At 36.3% G+C, this 21,257-nt stretch overlaps 2 protein-coding genes across 2 annotated transcripts; both read left to right on the top strand.

Moving 5' to 3' along the window:
- Positions 18,421–18,956, top strand: LOC107647165 (protein FAR1-RELATED SEQUENCE 12-like). Its single transcript, XM_016351282.1, has 2 exons — positions 18,421–18,465; positions 18,648–18,956. Exons 1-2 carry the CDS (start codon positions 18,421–18,423, stop codon positions 18,954–18,956), a joined length of 354 nt encoding a protein of 117 aa, XP_016206768.1.
- LOC107647166 (protein FAR1-RELATED SEQUENCE 5-like) lies at positions 18,996–21,050 on the top strand. The gene is made up of 2 exons (XM_016351283.1): positions 18,996–20,858; positions 20,979–21,050. The coding sequence occupies exons 1-2, from the start codon at positions 18,996–18,998 to the stop codon at positions 21,048–21,050; spliced, it is 1,935 nt and encodes a 644-aa protein (XP_016206769.1).

Genomic DNA, 21,257 nt, shown 5'->3' with positions numbered 1-21,257 from the left:
GGCAGTCCTTTTTCAGCCTCTTAATCAGATTTTTGCTCAGGTCCCTCAATTTCAGCCAGAAAATACCTGAAATCACATAAAAACACACAAACTCAAAGTAAATTCCAGAAATATACTTTTTTGAATAAAAACTAATAAAAATATAATAAAAACTAACTAAAATATACTAAAAACATACTAAAAACAATGCCAAAAAGCATATAAATTATCCGCTCATCACAACACCAAACTTAAATTGTTGCTTGTCCCCAAGCAACTGAAAATCAAATAGGATAAAAAGAAGAGAATATACTATAAATTCCAAATTATTAATGAAACTTAGCTCCAATTAGATGAGCGGGACTAGTAGCTTTTTGCCTCTGAACAGTTTTGGCATCTCACTTTATCCCTTGAAGTTTAGAATGATTGGCATCTATAGAAATTTAGAATTTAGATAGTGTTATTGATTCTCCTAGTTCAGTATTGTTGATTCTTGAACACAGTTACTTTATGAGTCTTGGCCGTGACCCTAAGCATTTTGTTTTCCAGTATTACCACCGGATACATAAATGCCACAGACACATAACTGGGTGAACCTTTTTAGATTGTAACTCAGCTTTGCTGGAGTCCCCAATTAGAGGTGTCCAGAGCTCTTAAACACACTCTTTTTGCTTTGGACCACGACTTTAACCGCTCAGTCTCAAGTTTTTACTTGACACCTTCACGCCACAAGCACATGGTTAGGGACAGCTTGGTTTAGTCGCTTAGGCCAGGATTTTATTCCTGTGGGCCCTCCTATCCATTAATGCTCAAAGCCTTGGATCCTTTTTATTTTACCCTTGCCTTTTGGTTTAGAGGGTTATTGGCTTTTTCTGCTTGCTTTTTCTTTTTCTTTATTTTTTCTTTTTTTTTCGCAAGCTTTTCACTGCTTTTTCTTATTTCAAGAATCAATTTTATGATTTTTCAGATTATCAATAACATTTCTCCTTTTCCATCATTCTTTCAAGAGCCAACAATTTTAACATTCATAAACAAAAAATTCAAAAGACATATGCACTGTTCAAGCATTCATTCAGAAAACAAAAAGTATTGTCACCACATCAAAATAATTAAACTAATTTCAAGGATAAATTCGAAATCATGTACTTCTTGTTCTTTTGTGATTAAAAACATTTTTTTCTTTAAGAAAGGTGATGGATTCATAGGACATTCATAGCTTTAAGACATAAACTTTAAATTTTATTAATCATGGAAAAAAATAAGACTAAAAAATAAATATAAGAGCAGACCAATAATAATAGAAGACAGAAATTTAAAAATAGAAAAATAAATGACTCTTAAAATAGATTCCTAATAATAAAGGTTATCACAGAGTTAGGACTCAACAACCTTGATTTTGAGAAATGGATGCTCCTTCAATCTGTAGGGTGTTTGGTCCTTCAAGGGAGAGCTTCTGGCGCTTCAGCTCCTGTAGCTTACGCCCCTGCTTCTCCTGTTCCTTAAGCAGCTTGTAGAGCATGCAGTTTTGATTCTGCTGTTCTTCCTTAAGTTGATCCACAGCTTCTTCCAGCTTGGTGACAGATGCTTCTAGGCGGGTCCAGTAGTCAATTCCAGGGATTTCTTGCACTTGTTGTCCTTCCATTGACTTCTTGGTGATTGGGTGTTCGATTGGGACGGATTCATCTACTCCCATCCTCATCCCAGCATCTTTACATAGCAGAGAAATTAAGCTTGGGTAAGCCGGTTTCGCTTCAGTGGAGTTCTGGTTTGCAATAGTGTAAATCTCACAAGAAATCAGATGATGAATCTCCACTTCGTTTCCCAGAATAATACAATGAATCATCACTGCTCTTTTGATAGTGACCTCAGAGCGGTTGCTAGTGGGCAGTATAGAACGCCCAATGAAGTCCAACCAGCCTCTTGCGACTGGTTTGAGATCTCCCCTCTTGAGTTGGTTTGGGACACCTTTTGAATTGGTTATCCACTTAGTTTCAGGGAGGCATATGTCCTCTAGAACTTGGTCCAACCCCTTATCTACTCTCACCATTCTCCTATTAAAGGATTCTGGATCATCTTGTAGTTGAGGTAGTTTGAAGACCTCTCTTATTTTGTCCAAGTAGAAGTAAATAATCCTCCCTCTGACCATAGTTCGGTAGGTATGAAAGGTAGTTCTAGTTATTCTCTGTTTATCTGTCAGCCACAGATTTGAGTAGAATTCCTGAACCATGTTTCTTCCAACCTTTGTCTCAGGATTGGCTAGAATTTCCCATCCTCTGTTTCGAATTTGCTCTTGGATCTCTGGATATTCGTCTTCTTTCAGATCGAATTTAACTTCCGGGATCACTGACCTCAGACCCATTATTTTGTGGTAATGGTCTGCATGTTCTTTGGTTAAGAACCTCTCTTGATTCCAAAGACTCTTTGGAGTATTCTCTTTCTTGCCTCTTGAATTTGTTTGTTTTCCCTTAGGGGCCATGATCTTAATGAGTCTTAGCTCGGTGATCACGGAAAAACACACCAAACTTAGAGGTTTGCTTGCCCTCAAGCAAAAGAAAGGAAAGGAGAGAGATAGGAGGAGAGGCAAATTCGAATGTTGGAGAGGTGGGGATGGCCGAAGGTGTATTTATAAGCAGAGGGGAGGGATTTCGAAAATAAAAAAATATGATATAAAGATATGATTTGTGAAAAAAAAGAATCATGATATGAAAAAGATGAGATTTTTAAATGGAAAAGATATAAAAGAGTTAAATCTGAAAATTTGTTGATGTATCTGAGAATTAAAAGATGATATGATGAGTTGGAAAAGATTTGGAAAGGATTTGAAAGAAAATTAAAAAGGGATTTAGAAAAGTGTTGAGTTTTTGAAAATTGAAGGTGAATGATGAAAATTTATAACATGTTTATGCATAAAATTATGAATCTAAACATGAAAGTTTGAAAAAATTTGAAGTGGAAAGCAAAATCTTCTCCCTCTGCTTTTCTGGCGTTAAACACCCAGAATGGTATCCATTCTGGCGTTTAACGCCCATATATTGGCCATTGTGGGCGTTTAACGCCCAGCCAGGTACCCTGGCTGGCGTTAAATGCCAGAAACCCTTTGTCACTGGGCGTTTTTCTGAACGCCCAGGATGCTGCAAGTATGGCGTTAAACGCCCAGAATGGCACCCATTCTGGCGTTTAACGCCCAAAATGGTATATTTTCTGGCGTTAAACGCCCTGAATGGTATCCATTCTGGCGTTTAACGCCCAAAATACCCCTTACTGGCGTTTTCTTGCCAGTGAGCTCCTTTTCTCTGCTTTTTGCACTGAATCCTTTTGTAACTCTATGAATTCCTACAATTTGATGATTAACCTTGAAGGCAATTTATATGAAACTCCTAAATATTATTTAAATAACCAATAACTTGCTAATGGCTGGGTTGCCTCCCAGCAAGCGCTTCTTTATTGTCTTTAGCTAGACCTTGACTGAGCTTTATTCAAGCCTCAGTTTTGAGCAGTCTTGCTCAAAATTACTTTCAAGATAGTGTTTGATTCTCTGTCCATTAACAATGAACTTTTTGTCAGAGTCAATATCCTGAAGCTCAACATATCCATATGGTGATACACTTGTAATCACATATGGTTCCCTCCACCGAGATTTCAATTTCCCGGGGAATAGTCTGAGCCTAGAGTTAAACAGTAGAACCTTCTGTCCTTATTCAAAGACTCTAGATGACAGTTTCTTGCATGCCACCTTTTTGCTTTCTCCTTATAAATTTTTGCATTTTCAAAAGCATTGAGTCTAAATTCCTCTAGCTCATTCAGCTGGAGCAATCTTTTCTCTCCAGGTAACTTAGCATCCACCAGTAGGCCTTATGTTCCAGTTTCACAGGCAGGTGACAGGCCTTGCCATACACAAGCTGGTATGGAGAGGTTCCTATAGGAATCTTGAATGCTGTTCTGTATGCCCACAGAGCATCATCCAAGCTTTTTGCCCAATCCCTTCTACAGGCAATTACAGTCTGTTCTAGGATTCTTTTTAGTTCTCTATTAGAGACTTCAGCCTGCCCATTTGTCCGTGGATGATATGGAGTTTCTACTTTATGACTAATTCCATATCGGACCATAGCAGAGTAAAGCTGTTTATTGCATAAATGAGTGCCTCCGTCACTGATTAGTACTCTGGGAACACCAAATATGTTGAAGATATGTTTCTGGAGGAACTTCAGCACTGTCTTAGTATCATTAGTGGGTGTGGCAATTGCTTCTACCCATTTAGATATGTAGTCTACTACCACCAGAATGTAAGTGTTTGAGTATGATGGTGGGAAAGGACCCATGAAGTCAATACCCCATACATCAAATAACTTAATCTCTAAGATTCTTTGTTGAGGCATGGCATAACCATGAGGTAAGTTACCAGCTCTCTAGCAACTGTCACAGTTACGCACAAACTCTCGGGCATCTCTATCGAGAGTAGGCCAGTAGAACCCACATTGGAGGACCTTAGTGGCTGTTCGCTCACCTCCGAAATGTCCTCCATATTGTGATCCATGGCAATGCCATAGGATCTTCTGTGCTTCTTCTCTAGGTACGCATCTGCGGATCATTCCGTCTGCACATCCCTTAAAGAGATATGGTTCATCCCATAAGTAGTACTTTGCATCAGAAATTAGTTTTTTCGTTTGCACCCTGATGTACTCCTTGGGTATGAACCTCACAGCTTTATAATTTGCAATGTCAGCAAACCATGGTGCTTCCTGAATGGCGAAGAATTGCTCATCCAGAAAGGTCTCAGAGATCTCAGTAGGAGGGAGAGATGCCCCTGCTATTGGTTCTATTCGGGACAGGTGATCAGCTACCTGGTTCTGTGTCCCTTTTCTGTCTCTTATTTCTATATCAAACTCTTACAGAAGCAACACCCATCTTATGAGCCTGGGTTTTGAATCCTGCTTTGTGAGTAGGTATTTAAGAGCAGCATGGTCAGTATACACAATCACCTTTGAACCTATTAAATAGGATCTAAACTTGTCAATGGCATAAACCACTGCAAGCAACTCTTTTTCTGTGGTTTTGTAGTTTTTTTGTGCGTCATTTAGAATACGACTGGCATAGTAAATGACGTGCAGAAGCTTGTTATGCCTCTGTCCCAGCACTACACCAATGGCATGGTCACTGGCATCACACATTAGTTCGAATGGTAATGTCCAGTCTGGTGTAGAAATAACTGGTGTTGTGACCAGCTTAGCTTTCAGAGTTTCAAACGCCTGCAGACACTCTGTGTCAAACACAAATGGCGTGTCAGCAGCTAGCAGATTGCTCAGAGGTTTTGCAATTTTCAAAAAATCCTTTATAAACCTCCTATAGAATCTTGCATGCCCTAAAAAGCTTCTGATTGCTTTAACATTGGCAGGTGGTGGTAATTTTTCAATTACCTCCACTTTAGCTTGATCCACCTCTATTCCCTTGTTTGAAATTTTATGCCCAAGGACAATTCCTTCAGTCACATAAAGTGACATTTTTCCCAGTTTAAAACTAGGTTAGTCTCGTGGCACCTTTTCAAAACAAGTGCTAGATGGTCAAGACAGGAGCTGAATGAGTCTCCAAATACTGAGAAGTCATCCATGAAGACTTCTAGAAATTTCTCTACCATATCAGAGAAGATAGAAAGCATGCACCTCTAAAATGTTGCAGGTACATTGCACAGACCAAAAGGCATCCTTCTGTAGGCAAATACTCCAGAAGGACATGTGAATGCTGTTTTCTCTTGGTCTTGAGGATCTACTGCAATTTGGTTGTAACCTAAATAGCAATCCAAAAAGCAGTAATAGTCATGACCTGCTAGTCTTTCTAGCATCTGGTCTATGAATGGTAAAGGAAAATGATCCTTTCGGGTGGATGCATTGAGCCTTCTGTAGTCGATACACATACGCCACCCTGTAACTGTTCTTGTAGGAACCAGTTCATTCTTTTCATTGTGAACCACTGTCATGCCTCCCTTTTTGGGTACAACTTGGACAGGGCTTACCCAGGGGCTATCAGAAATAGGATAAATAATCCCAGCCTCTAGTAACTTAGTGACCTCCTTCTGCACCACCTCCTTCATAGCTGGATTTAGCCGCCTCTGTGGTTGAACCACTGGCTTAGCATCATCCTCTAATAGGATCTTGTGCATGCATCTTGCTGGGCTAATGCCCTTAAGATCACTTATGGACCACCCTAGAGCTGTCTTGTGTGTCCTTAGCACTTGAATTAGTGCTTTCTCTTCCTGTGGATTTAAAGCAGAGCTTATGATCACTGGAAAAGTGTCACCCTCTCCCAGAAATACATATTTCAGGGATGGTGGTAGTGGTTTGAGCTCGGATTTAGGAGGTTTCTCCTCTTCCTGAGGAATTTTCAGAGGTTCTTTTATTTCCTCTGATTCTTCCAAATCAGGCTGAACATCTTTAAAGATGTCCTCTAGCTCGGATTCGAGACTTTCAGTCATATTGATCTCTTCCACCAAAGAGTCAATAATATCAGCGCTCATGCAGTCATTTGATGTGTCTGGATGCTGCATAGCTTTGACAGCATTTAACTTGAATTGACTCTCAGGGTCACTTCTCCTTTTTGTACATCAATAAGAGTTCGTCCAGTTGCTAGGAAAGGTCTTCCTAGAATGAGAGTTACACTCTTGTGCTCCTCCATTTCCAGCACTACAAAGTCAGTGGTCACATAGAGCTGTCTTGGTACAAGCACCCTCTAATGTGCACGGTATCATAAAGCTTCCTGGATCTTTAAGCTTCTCTGGTAAGCTTTTCAGAATGACTGCACTGCATTCTTCAGTGAGAAAAACTTTTTCAGTTTCTCTCCAATCCTTCTTATGACTTAAGATCTCTTTCATGAACTTAGCATAAGAGGGTATTTGCTCAAGTGCCTCTGCAAATGGGATATTTATTTCAAGAGTCCTGAGATAGTCTGCAAAGTGGGCAAATTGTTTATCCTGTTTCGCTTGGTGGAGTTTCTGAGGATAAGGCATCTTGGCTTTATATTCTTCAACCTTAGTTGCTGCAGGTTTATTCCCTACAGTGGTGGTTAGAGAAGCCTTCTTAGAGGGGTTATTATCAGCACTTGCAGGTGTCTGATCCCTCATTGGCGTTTGAACACCAGGATTGGTTGCTGGATGGGCGTTTAACGCCAGCTTCCCACCCTTTTCTGGCGTTTGAACGCCAGAAGTGGGCATCCACTGGGCATTTGACGCCAATTTTTCACCCTTTTCTGGCATTTGAACGCCAGAAGTATTCCTCTCTGGGCTCTTTCTGTCATCAGAGGGATTTTGGACAGTGGTTTGGTCATCCTCTGTCAGTTGTTCCCTTCTTGGCTTTCTGCTACTTTGAGCTGAATTATTCAATGTCTTCCCGCTCCTTAGTTGAACAGCTGGGATTCTTCTGTTATCTGTTTAGATAGCTGCTGTCTTGTCTGATTTAATTGTGCTTCCATATTCTTGTTAACATTTTTAGTGTCTTGGAGAATCTCTTTAAATTCTGCTAATTATTTTGTCATAAGGAGCAATTGCTGATTAAGTTCAACAATCTGTTCTTGAGGATTAGGATCAGTAGTTACTGCCCTAGCCTCTTCTTTTATGGAGGACTCACTGCTTGAGTATAGATGTTAATTTCTAGCAACCATATCTATGAGTTCTTGAGCCTCTTCAATTATCTTTCTCATGTGTATAGATCCACCAGCCGAGTGATCTAGAGACATTTGAGCTCTTTCTGTAAGCCCATAGTAGAAGATGTCTAACTGTACCCACTCTAAAAACATTTCAGAGGGGCATTTCCTTAGCATCCCTCTGTACCTCTCCCAGGCATTATAAAGGGATTCATGATCCTCTTGTTTAAAGCCTTGGATGTCCAGCCTTAGCTGTGTCATCCTTTTTGGAGGGTAAAATTGATTCAGAAATTTGTCTGTTAACTGTCTCCATGTTTTTATGCTTGCTGTGGGTTGGTTACTTAACCACCTCTTAGCTTGATCTTTTATAGCAAATGGGAACAGTAATAATCTGTATACATCCTGATCCACTTCTTTATCACGTACTGTGTCAGCAATTTATAAGAACTGTGCCAGAAACTCAATAGGTTCTTCCTGTGGAAGACCAAAATACTGGCAATTTTGCTGTACCATGATAATGAGCTGAGGATTTAGCTCAAAACTGCTTGCTTTGATGGGAGGTATACAAATGCTACTCCCATATGCAGTTGTAATGGGGTTAGCATATGACCCCAGAGTCCTTCTAGACTGTTCATTTCCACTTATGTCCATGATGGAGAAAAGAGAATTGATATGAATTGTAAATAAATTATATTTTTAAATTTTTTTATTTTATTTAATTAAAAGTAACCGAATAAAATAAAACAAAATAAATGGAAGATAAAATAAAAGTTTCAAAAATTAGAAGAAATTGAAATAAAAGCAAATTGATATCTAAATTAATTAATTAATTAAGAAGATTTTGGAATTAGCAATCAAAAAGATATGATTGAGAAGATATGATTGCAATTTATTGAAAAAGATATGATTGAAGAAATTAAAAAGATTTGATTTTTGAAAAAGATTTGAAAAGATCAATTTTTTAAAATTTTGACTTGACTAAAAAAAAGATATGATTTTGAAAATCTTTGACTAATTTAATGCAAAATTTCGAAATTTATGAGTAAAATAAGGAAAAGATATTTTTTTAATTTTTTAATTTTATTGAGGAAAGAGAAAAACAACAAAATGACACTAAACTTAGAAATTTTAGATCAAAACAAAGAGAACAAACAAGAAAACTTTGAATGTCCAGATGAACACCAAGAACACTTTGAAGATCAAGATGAACACCGAGAACAAATTTTTGAAAAATTTTTAAGTAAATAAAAGTACAAGGGACACCAAACTTAAAATTTTTAGAAAATCAAACACAAATTTTCGAAAAATTAAAGGAAAACACAAAGAAGACACCAAACTTAGAATTTTTAAAGATCAAGAAAGAACTTAGAACATGCAAATTCGAAAAATTAAAAGAAAATAAAAGCATGCAATTGACACCAAACTTAAAATATGAAACTAAACTCAAATAAAAGACTCAAATTTAGTGACTCTAAACCAACAAAAATAAATTATTCCTAATCTAAGCAACAAAATAAACCATCAGTTGTCCAAACTCAAACAATCCCCAGCAACGGCACCAAAAACTTGGTGCACGAAATCACAATCACACTTTTGCAATTCCGCACAACTAACCAACAAGTGCACTGGGTCGTCCAAGTAATACCTTACGTGAGTAAGGGTCGAGCCCACGGAGATTGTCGGCTTGAAGCAAGCTATGGTTATCTTGTAATTCTTAGTCAGGATATCAGTAATGATTCTTAGTTTTAATTATAAAAAGTAAAAGGACATGAAATAAATACTTGTTATGCAGTAATGGAGAACAGGTTGAGGTTTTGGAGATGCTCTGTCTTTTGAATCTCTGCTTTTCTACTGTTTTCTTCTTCACACACGCAAGGCTCCTTCCATGGCAAGCTGTATGTTGGTGGATCACCGTTGTCAATGGCTACCATCCGTCCTCTCAGTGAAAATGGTCCAAATGCGCTGTCATCGCACGGCTAATCCTCTGTCGGTTCTCACTCATGTTGGAATAAGATCCATTGATCCTTTTGCGTCTGTCACTACGCCTAGCACTCGTGAGTTTAAAGCTCGTCACAGTCATCCCTTCCCAGATCCTACTCGGAATACCACAGACAAGGTTTAGACTTTCCGGATCTCAGGAATGGCCGCCAATAATTCTAGCCTATACCACAAAGGTTCTAATCTTAGATTAAAAACCCAAGAGATATGCACTCAAGCTATTGTAGATAGAACGGAAGTGGTTGTCAGGCACGCGTTCATAGGTGAGAATAATGATGAGTGTCATAGATCATCACATTCATCAGGTTGAAGTGCGAGTGAATATCTTAGAATAGAAACAAGCGTGATAGAATGAAAAACAGTAGTGATTGCATTAATTCATCGAGACACAGCAGATCTCCTCACCCCCAACCATGGAGTTTAGAGACTCATGCCATAGAGAATACAATATGAAACGTGTAAAATTTCATGAGGTATTTAAATACAATAGCAAAAGGTCCTATTTATAGAAAACTAGTAGCCTAGGGTTTACAGAAATGAGTAAATGATGCAGAATCCACTTATGGGCCCACTTGGTGTGTGCTTGGGCTGAGCATTGAAGCTTTCACATGTAGAGACTTTTCTTGGAGTTAAACACCAGCTTTTGTGCCAGTTTGGGCGTTTAACTCCAGCTTTTCTGCCAGTTCTGGCGTTTTGATGCCAGAATTTTTATGCTGACTTAGAACGCCGTTTTGGGCCATCAAATCTCAGGCAAAGTATGGACTATTATATATTGCTGGAAAGCCCAGGATGTCTACTTTTCCACTTCGAGTGCAGGTAGGTCAGAATCCAACAGCATCTGTAGTCCTTTTTCAGCCTCTGAATCAGATTTTTGCTCAGGTCCCTCAATTTCAGCCAGAAAATATCTAAAATTACATAAAAACACACAAAATTAAAGTAAAGTCCAGAAATGTGCTTTTTTGAATAAAAACTAATAAAAATATAATAAAACTAACTAAAATATACTAAAAACATACTAAAAACAATGCCAAAAAGCGTATAAATTATCCGCTCATCATTTATGCTTATAGGTGAAGTGCGGTTGTGTGAAAATGTGGATCACAACTATGTTCTGTCCAGATTTTTGCTTAGTAGGATGCTAACTATAACCAAGGTATGAAAATCCACTCTTCAATTGTTCATTTTGCTTATGAGTTACTTTAGATGGATAGGACTGAGATTGGATTGTGTTAAAAAGTGTTGTGCTTGCCCTTATAGACTGGATTTAATGCTGCAATGTGGATTCGATTTGGTTAGTATCATTTGTGATTTGCTTGTTGGTTGCAGATTCCGAATCATGTAGCTATTAAAATGTTTTAATTATAGTCTGACATTTGAAATTGTTACTCCTCTGCCAGAGAAATGTAGATTTTGTTTGGAAATTGAAAATGTGATAGTTGAAGTTGGTGGCATTTAGAAGGAGGTCTCGTGGTGCACAAATTACAACGGTGCTGGTTACCTCGTTCACACACCAACAAAATGTTACAAGAGAGGATAAGTTGTCCTATATTGGCCTTATAAAATGTTTTGATATGATCCTTTATCATTTTCTAGTTTATTTTAGCATGTGACCATCTTATAGTAGCCTAGCTTTTATGAATATTTAGATATTAATTGAAGTAAAGAATGGAAGACATAGCTCATGTCCTCAGGGGAAAAGTGAGAAACAAAAATAGAAAAGGACATATTTTATGAGGTATGTTAAGACTGGGAAATACCACTTAATTTTTCTGTTTTAGTACTGGACTGGAATCTTTTTTTTTTCTCCATTCCCTGATGATAGGTTATATTTGAAGCTTGGATAATCTGAGTTGACTTGAATTATTTAAAAAATTTGTATATCTTCAGTTAATTAAAGAATTTTTGTTTCATTGTCAGTTTGTGATCCAGTGAAGGGTGACGAAGGAAAACTTTATGTTCCTCAAGAGCTAATATTAATCTATCATGAAAGGGTAAGACTGTTTAGCAAAAATGTTTCTACAGGTGTTCATGTGCAAATAATATATACAATGCATCAAGTTTAAAGAATATAAATCTTTTAGTTCAGTTACCAATAATTGAAAACTATATTTTAATGCACTGGTACTGGATTCCTAGTTATGGAACGATTCAAGCAAAATTCCTTTTCATGTTACCTTTCTTATTTTTAATTTCAAAACTACATATCTGAATAACAAAATTTGGCAGGTTGTTCCAGTAGCTTCAATGTTAACTCCTAACCAGTTTGAAGCAGAACTACTAATAGGATTCAGGTAATTATCCCACAATTAAGGCTGCATGAAGCCTTTTGTTCCCCCTGTTATATAGTTTCCTTTCCTTTGGTTTTTTTTGTTTCAATGTCTACCACTCTATAATTGAAAATGTGTTCTTCCCAACAATATGACTCCATAAGCAGCTGTCTCGGCAATACTCGAATACTCACCATTCTTGCTTCTAGTTGGAGGAACTGATTTCTTCAGATAATCAATTAGGAACCTTGTAATTCTCATCTGGTGACTTATGAAAAAGGTCAATTAGCATATAAAAGAAGGCCCACATTTTTTGGTGACTTTTGAAATGATAGTTACCTTTGTTAATCACTTAGTAATTAATTGGCTTTTTGAATGGGTCTGTATGGTATGTTTTCTGGTCAAACTCATTTTTCTTTGCATTGGACAGCCAAATTAATAAGGAGAAGAAGAAACTATTACATTATTACCGTATTCTTTTGTGAAAAAGATTAAAAGGTGCTTTTCACCTTTAATTTATGTTATAGTTTCACGTGAATGAAGTAATGAATAAGTGTGGTTAAGGTCACTAACATATACATACTATACTAGTACTAGCATGTAAGAAATAATAAATATATGGTTTATTTGTAAGAATTAGGAAAAGAAAGAGAGACAGCGAGGGGTTTTATTGCAAACATACCTTTTTATTTAATTATCCATGCCATCAATGCTTTTTAATTCTTGTTTATAATAATATAATCTGGCTTTATTGAAGGTCCCTGAAGAATATAGTACTAAATTTGATAGATCTTCTATTTTGAAGGTATAAAATTCTAATTTTTCCTCATATTAATCATCTAAATGTTAGTAGTTATTAACACATAAATTTTTTTGTTGAACTGGTGGCAGAGATGTAGTTGCAATGCGAACTTCAGGAACAGCGAGTGGGAGAGGGGGCACGGTTGGTTCGAGTTGGTTAGAGCGATGGATGAAAGAAAGAGAAAACAGAGATGACGATAAGGAGAAGATGACTGACAAGATTCTGGAAGTAGAGATATGGAAACCACCACTAAGGTCAATGAAAGGAAAAGAAGAAGTATGTTAAAGAACCGCCGAGAACCTTGCTTCTTTGCTTTCCTCCAAAGGTAACTATCTGGTAACTATCATTTCACATTACAGATAATTCTCATTTGCTTTCAGGATTGTTGGCTCAAACCATCTATACTCAATTGCATTTTGCTTTTGACTAAATTTTAAACTGGATCATTATCTCCCTCCTTTATTTTATTTAATTTTCATGCATTATCAATATTAAAACATTTAGCTAATATATATGATCCTTCAGGTTATAATAACAAGTATAAATATAGATGAAAATCTTCTTCTCATTGACAGCCATAAAAAGGAAAAGGTGGGCTAGATTTCACTTGAATGTAATTTTATCCAAACTTTCTATTTCTGGTTTTACTTTCAAATATGAGTAATATTGCAAATCAAGTCTTCTTAATTTTCATATTATTGACCTTTCATAATATGGTTGCTTCACTTGCTTGTCTAAATGCATTTTTCTGTAGAACTACTTTAGTTTTAAATACTGGTTTCACTTTTGTATACTGCATATTCTTCAGTGACTGTTGAACTAGTTTTATTTGTTTGTGACAGGGAAAGCCTCCCAAACAATTTAAGATTGTGACTCCAAAAATATCAGCTTACTTTACGGTATAGTTCAGTTTTTGATAAGTTTGATTATTATGAAAGTTAAAGCTTTTGTGAAGCTAAATATGGATTGAGTTCAGCTTCTATTAATTAATGTTTTCCCTTTCTTATGTGAATATCGAAGTATCTCTCTATTCTTTTATATAGTTATGTAGAACAATACCATATAAAATTATGTTTGTAACTATTGACATTGAGAATTTTTTAATATATAGAGTTATGTCTTATATTGAGAAATTGTGTTATAAAAGATTTAGTTTTTAAATTTTGATATTAAAAAATAAATTTTTAATTTGAGAATATCTCCACAAATAAGAGAAAAAACTGCCATAAATAAACAAAAACCTTGTAGTGACTAGCCTAAAACTTGCCTTGTCCAGTATTATTCATATCAAGCCCAACCTTGAAGATTTGATTTTGATTTGAAGATTAAAGAAGATTCTGTAGTTAATTAGTTTTGAATTCCTTTTGATTATATTTTGAAATTTAAGATTTGAAGTAGTTAGAGATTATCTTAATTATTCTGATTAAGATAAGATTAGGATTTCATTTTGAATTAGAAAAAAAAACCTAGGTATAATAAGTGAATTACATTCACAAAGAGAACAGACAAAGAATTCTCCGCAAACTTTTTATCTTTGTGTTTTTGCATTCTCTATGAGTCACTAATCCTTTGTCAAAGGGTTAAGGGCTCTGCTTCTATTTTCTATGAATTATTAATCTAATTTTCCTACTGTTTTAAAGCTTGCATTGATTTGTTTATGATTGAATATTTCGTTCTTCATCCCTAAAGGATTAGTAGTGCCGATAGGTGTACTAATCCCGTTTTGAATTCGTTTACGAACTCACCAGAGTTTATATCCAAATTGTGCTTGAAAACTCTTTCACATGACTTTCTAAATTGACTAGACATAGTGTTTTTAAAGCGTGCGACATAGCACATGATTTTTTATTACCCTAGTTTTGAATACGTGACATTAATTTGGATTAGGACGATTTTAGAAAATTATGTTTTTACATAAGATTCAATCGGATAGGATTAGCTAACTAGCTTGGATACGTGATATATAATCCGACCTGAGGATTACTGTTGAATCTTATGTGAAATTGAATCGGTTTTTGTACTTAACTTCTTCGGTTAATCGATTGACCAAGAAATTGACAGTTGATTAATTGGGGAGAAACTGAGGAGCTAAGACATTAGAAATCGGTTAATTAAGATTCGTCGTGAACGATCCTTGTTTGCTTTGAATAGAGGAAACAAAGTTTGATTCTTCTAAAAACTTAAGCATTCCCAAAACTCTTGACTTCCCCATTATATATATGTTCCTCCAACAATCACACGTACTACCTCAAGCAAATCAAACCCTAACTTTCACGTTTCTTCAAGCTTTTGCTTTTCCAGCAAGTCTTCAAATTTTCAACACTAAACGATTCCATATTTTATTGATCTAATTAGTAGTTTAATTCGATATTTTCATGCTCAATCCGTTAATCTTCGTGGGAACGATATCCACTCACCGTGGTGTTACTTGAACGACGATCCGATGCACTTGCCGGTATCCGTAAGCATCACTTTTCGCTCATCAGTTGTCCTTCATGTAAAAGGACAAGAGTCGGGTTGGTAGTTTGCTCATAAATTAATGATCGTAACTTTTACACAATAAAATACAAAAAATCTTTGTGTTGTTATTCCTTCAAAATGATCAAGAATAATAAGAACATGATAGGCTAATCCAGATGAGTAGGTCGAACCCATATTTTTTTAGATGATTTAACTGTCAAGACCCAATTGACCTATTGGGCCATGATTTGGGCAGAACCTTTAAGGTTTTACTCGTAACTGTTATTGACCCAAAGAGAGTAGGAGAAAAACAGAAAAGCGAATTATATTATAGGAAGACTTTCTGGTATGAAGGTGTACTTTTTGGAAGAGCAGAATTCCATGTACGGTCCGGTAATGGGTTTAAATTTTGTCGTCACGTGGTGGGTAAAGTACTAAAAAACCTATGAAAATAGGAACTAAAAGACATTAAAGGGTAGCTTATAAGCTTCGCCTAATATTAGTTCTAGCTGATAGTGGACAGCCAAAGTAGCCGTTTTCATTGGGGGTGGCTTAATGGGCTGGCAAAGCAGAAACAACTGGAGCCCATTAAGTGTAAAAGCGCCAGTCCAGTAGTGCAGGTATGGTGAAACAATTCAGCAAATCAGTAAAACCTAACATAATGTAAAACACACACATCACACCGAAGAGTTCTAGAGTGTTGAAGTGACCGTCACTCTATCCCCGTACAAGCAGTCCTCGCCGGCGACCTGAAAAGATCAGAGTTGCATCGCCGTCCATCATTATAGTTCATAGGGAGAAACGTGGTTGTCGATTTTGTGGTTGGCGTCGTGCTCCGTTCGACGCCATATCGTCTCTATCCGTCTTCTCTCCGTTTCTAGCCCCCGTGGGTGGTCGTCCTCCCCTAGTCTGGAGCCTCAGGTAATTGTTATAATTATTTGTTGAATTTGATTTATTTTTGTTCTTATTGTGTTTTTGTGTGTGTGTTGGTTACGCTTTGTTGATTTCTCGTATCAGGACATTTTATCCTTGAATTATGGAGATTTATTATTGTGTTAAAATTTGAAAAAGAAAGCTATAAGTCATTCCAATGTCTGAACTTGTTTGAAGTTGATAATGTATAAAAATAAATAAATAGTTTTAAGGAAATCATTGGATTAACTTTAATAAGTAGTTCTCGGTGCGATTGTGCCCAATTTGGTTAGTCTTTATTCATGGATGGATTTTGTTTGGCGTCACCTCTTTGTTTTTGAGATCTTGTATCTTTGTAAATATGATCCAATCAAGATGGAAGATTATTAGGAACGTGTTTGGTTTAACCTTATGGGAGGAGAAAACTGCGTTTAAATTTGTTCAACGCTTAATTGTTGTGTTTCTTAACTTTGTGTACTCTGAATGGCATCCTAAATCAGCAGCCACACACGATGAAAGAAGTCGTTCGTCATCATTTGATTTCTATGGTTCTTATTGGTGCTAATATTTTTGTTGATAAAAATTTGAAATTTTTGTAATCTTTTTTTGTACTGTGTTTTATATTTTGATATTTCATTTTCTTGTTATTGCATTTTTATTGTAATGTTATAATAAAATTTATTAATCCTATTAAAAAAATAAAGTAAACAAAAAAAATTGACTATAGAAAACAATAGAGTCATTAGTAAAACAAATTAGTAGTGTAAAATAATACTCAATAAAAAAATAGTGAGAGTACTAGAGAAAGTATAGAGCCTCTTTTGTTTGACATTATAAAATTTATTATTATAATTGTTGAGCGTCGTTTGTTATTCTAATTTTTTATGATATGTATTGTTGTTCTTGTTACAAATGATAAATTAGACCAAAAAAATAACCATGAGTAAAAATAAGATAATAAGTAGTGAAAACTAAGGAGTCAAAATGATAATAAAAATAAGATTATAGAGAGTACTTAGAAATAGTACTAGAAAAGAATTATTGATTTATGCATATAGTATTCATATTTTCATTATAAAGTATATTTTTCATTTTTTAAGTGTTATTTTTAAATTTAATAAGTAAATATTAATTTGTTATTACAACAGTAAAAGATTTATGCATACTAACATAGAATACTAGAAAATTGGAATATTGCCGTAGTGGAGGTTCCAAACGATGCTTGGAAAATACCGCTTAATTAAAATTTCAGCAGTATGATATGTTGAGTAAATTGTTAATGTACGTATATTAATATATAGTTCTATATTTTATTTTGCAATTATAAGTCGTATCGAAAATTGTATGTAGTTTGTCATGGGCCATGATATTTTATATAATAACCTGTTTTGATTTAAATTAAAATTTTGATAATAATTATTTGTTATAGTCTCATTTCTTTTTTATTTACATTATTCGGAGAGTTTGTTGGTGATGAAACAAAAATTACATTTTATGTCTGGTTTTGTTTAACTGGTCATTTGATTTACAATTACGTTTGCCTCTAATTTGCTGATTCAATTGGGTTTGAATTAGTTTCTGTTAACATTACTAAGGTTAGAGAGGGAGAGGGAAGAGTGTGAGTTCTAATCAATTTTTATATATGTTAAAAACTATTTTTCGTATATAAACCAGTTTAAATTGGTTTTCTAAATTAAAAGGGCTTTTATTTTTATATATTAGTTTAAACTGGTACAACGCGTTATAAATTGGTTTAAGTGAATTTCGATATGTGAAAACATCATTTCGTTCAGTTTCTAAACCATTTAAAATGAGTTGGTGCAGTTTAAGATGATTTAAAAAAAAATTTAACCATGAACACGTGTAATTGGTATAATGGTGTTGGACACATTGATTTATAAATTAGTTGAATTTATGTTTTTTTTTAAATTAATTTGCTGACTTCATTATGTGTTGCTTTGCTGTTCAGTTAAATTGAAAAAAATTTGTTGTATTAGTGAATAGTTTGTTATCTATGTTTGCATCGTTATTTATGCGACTTATGTCTATAAGTTGATACTCGATTATCATTGGTATGTGTGTGAAGACATGCAATTTAATTGATTGGATATGATTTTGTTATATTAGTTTAAGTAATTGTTCCATGTTTTTTCATATTGCATGTAGTGTGATGGCAAGTTGGAGTAAGAAGGTGGATGATCCATACATCGAGGAATGTTCGAGAAGGAACTATTCGAGTCATTCATAGGCAGATATTGAGGATGAAGAGGTACGACTGGACTCTTTACGCATGGTATATTGTTAGTTGCAGGGTTAAATTAGGGTTAGGGATCATTGGAATATGCTTTTGTATGTTGAATCGTTCATGTATAGATGGACGGTGATGCTGATGTTTCTTTGTTTTTCCTAACCCGCAGGGTACTAGTGTGTAAAGTTAGTTTCGGGATTAATAGTTAGAGTAATGGTCTATGGAAAATTTTAGTGTCTTAATCGATGAGTAGGATAGCTACGGTGTATGAAGGGGAACGGTTTGGATACGTGATTGATTTTGCTTGTTGTTAATATAAAATTTACTGAATATTTCTTGTGTGCTGCCGTAGAAAAATGAGTTGGAGTTCGGAATTGAACCGGAGGACTTAGGCGGTGGCCATACGGACATCGTTGGTCCATATGAGGAGTGGAGGAGTACGTACGAAGCAATTAAAGCAGAGAAAGTGCTTCGGATGGAGTTTAGTAGTCCAGAAGAAGCACGGAAGTTCTACAACGATTATAGTCGAGTAAAGGGTTTTGCGACGAGGCAGGGGAAGAAGATTAAGAATATTTCTGGGAAAATTGTTCGGTACACATTTGTTTGCAACAGAGAAGGATTTAGACACAAGAAGTGGTTGGAAAAGAGCGATCGTAAGTGAGATCACAAAATTGTAACAAGGTGCGGCTGCCTTGCGGAGATGAAGATTAAAAAGAAAAATAAGAATATGTGGTATGTGTCTCGATTCATAGAAGAGCACAATCACGAGTTGTTATTGTCAAAGTTTGTTGAGTATCTGAGGTCCCACCGAAAGATTTCTGATTTTGAGAAAGCACAGTTAAATAGCATGAGGGAAATTGGTATAAGTATCCCCAAAATATATGAATCGTTTGCTACACAGGCCGGGGGCTTTAATATGGTTTCTTTCACTAAACAAGACATGTATAATGTGTTAAGGAGGCTACGGGCTATGCAAAATGGAGATGTCAATGCCACATTTCGTTATTTGGAGGGCATTGCCCAAGTGGATGAAAAGTTGTTTTGGCGTTACAAGACTGGGCCGAGTAAGCAACTTTGTGATCTATTTTGGAGTGATGGAGCTAGCCAGGAAGATTATCGGATATTCGGTGATGTACTTGCTTTTGATGCAACGTACGGGAGAAACAAGTACAACCTACCAGTTGTTGTGTTTTCTGGGGTTAACCACCACAATCAGACATGTGTTTTTGGTGCTGCCATGGTTTCACATGAATCACAGGAGTCGTATAATTGGGTATTGGAGAGGTTTTTGGAATGCATGAAAGGGAAAACACCTAATGCAGTAATTACAGATGGAGATCCGGCAATGGGAATTGCAATCCAAAAGGTTTTTCCCGAGGCCCATCATAGATTGTGTGCATGGCATCTTTTGAGGAATGCGACGGCAAATATTTCGCAGCCTCAGTTCACTCAGTTGTTTAGACAATGCATGTTGGCTGATATTGACATACATGAGTTTGAGAAGCAGTGGGAGGCTATGTTGGAAGAGTGTGGTGTAAGGGAGGTCGAATGGATGAGGGACTTGTATGCGAAAAAGTACTCTTGGACTACGGCTTACATTAGGGGTCGCTTTTATGCGGGACTAAGGACTACTTCACGATGCGAGTCTTTGCATACAAAGTTGGGGAGGTTTGTTGAGAGTCGTTATGGCATACTAGAGTTTATAACTAACTTTCAGCGATGCATTGATTTTTTGCGAGACAACGAGGCAGAGTTGGATTTTAGGTCTTGTTATGGAACACCAGTGCTTCAAACTGAGTTTGTTGAGCTAGAGAAGTCAGCCGCATTGAAATTCACTCGTGAGATATTCTTTAGAGTTCGTGAGTCTCTTAAGCGATCGGTGCGGATCAATATCAATGGGTGCAATCACACATCGAATGGCGATGTATTTTTAGTTGAGAAATATCGTAAGTCGGGGTTGAATTGGCAAGTATTGTATGATGGTCAAGGGCAGAAGTTTGGATGTAGTTGCATGAGGATGGAGTCCTTTGGTCTGCCGTGCATCCACATACTAGCTGTTGTCGTTAGGCTGAATCTGTGTGCGATTCTGGATAGTTTGGTTCTAAAGAGGTGGTCGAAAATAGCAAAGAGTGAAGCAGATCATTGGTCAATTGTTAATGAAGCTGTTAACAAGGACATTTTATATAAGAGAAAGGTGGTTGCATTTTTACATCTGTGCACGCGGTTAGTAAAGTTTTCCTGTTTTGACGAGCATGACTTCAGAGTGTATGCAGAGAGAATTGTGAGGGATACCTCCATGTTGGAGTCAAAGTACGGTGTTGCTAGGGAATCTAGTGGAGCAAGTCATGTTTGGGGAGAATTTAGCAGAATAAATGATCCGGTACGTGTGAGGACAAAGGGAACTGGGCATGCAAACATGTCATCGACAATGACGGGGAAGAAGAGGCGCAAATGTAGCAATTGTGGTCGTCTCGGACACAGGAGGACCCGTTGCACCAACGCACCAGCGTCATCCGCAATGGACAATAGAAATGGTGCGGTAAATGGCAGTGAAACTGGCAAGGTGAGTTTGTATGATTTTATTTTAATTTGTGTAATATGTTTGTTGATTCAAAAGTATTTATCATGGTACACTTAGATGTAGGGTTTGTAATCTTGTGTTTATGTGGGTAATATCTTTCAGGACGGGGCTGATACCACAGGCCATGTAAAGCTGTCTACGACAACAGATGGACTCTCCAAGTCTTTTGTGTGACTTGATGATCCATAAGGTGAATAAATTTCTCGCTGAGTGTGCACATGATGGCTTTGTTGGACCAGGAAGGGGTCAAATGCGTGGAATTGTGTAAGTGGATAACTATAGTAAGTCTTCAACGTAACGGTTGAGGCTAGTGTGTATGTGTTCCTGATGGTTGCAGTAATTTTATATTAATGTTAGTAAAACTTAAGTTAAGCAGGATGT

This window comes from Arachis ipaensis, chromosome B06 (genome assembly GCF_000816755.2).
Source record: "Arachis ipaensis cultivar K30076 chromosome B06, Araip1.1, whole genome shotgun sequence".
NCBI classification, from domain to species: Eukaryota; Viridiplantae; Streptophyta; class Magnoliopsida; order Fabales; family Fabaceae; genus Arachis; species Arachis ipaensis.
Note: the sequence above shows the minus strand (reverse complement) of the source record. Positions and strands in the feature narration are given on the sequence as shown.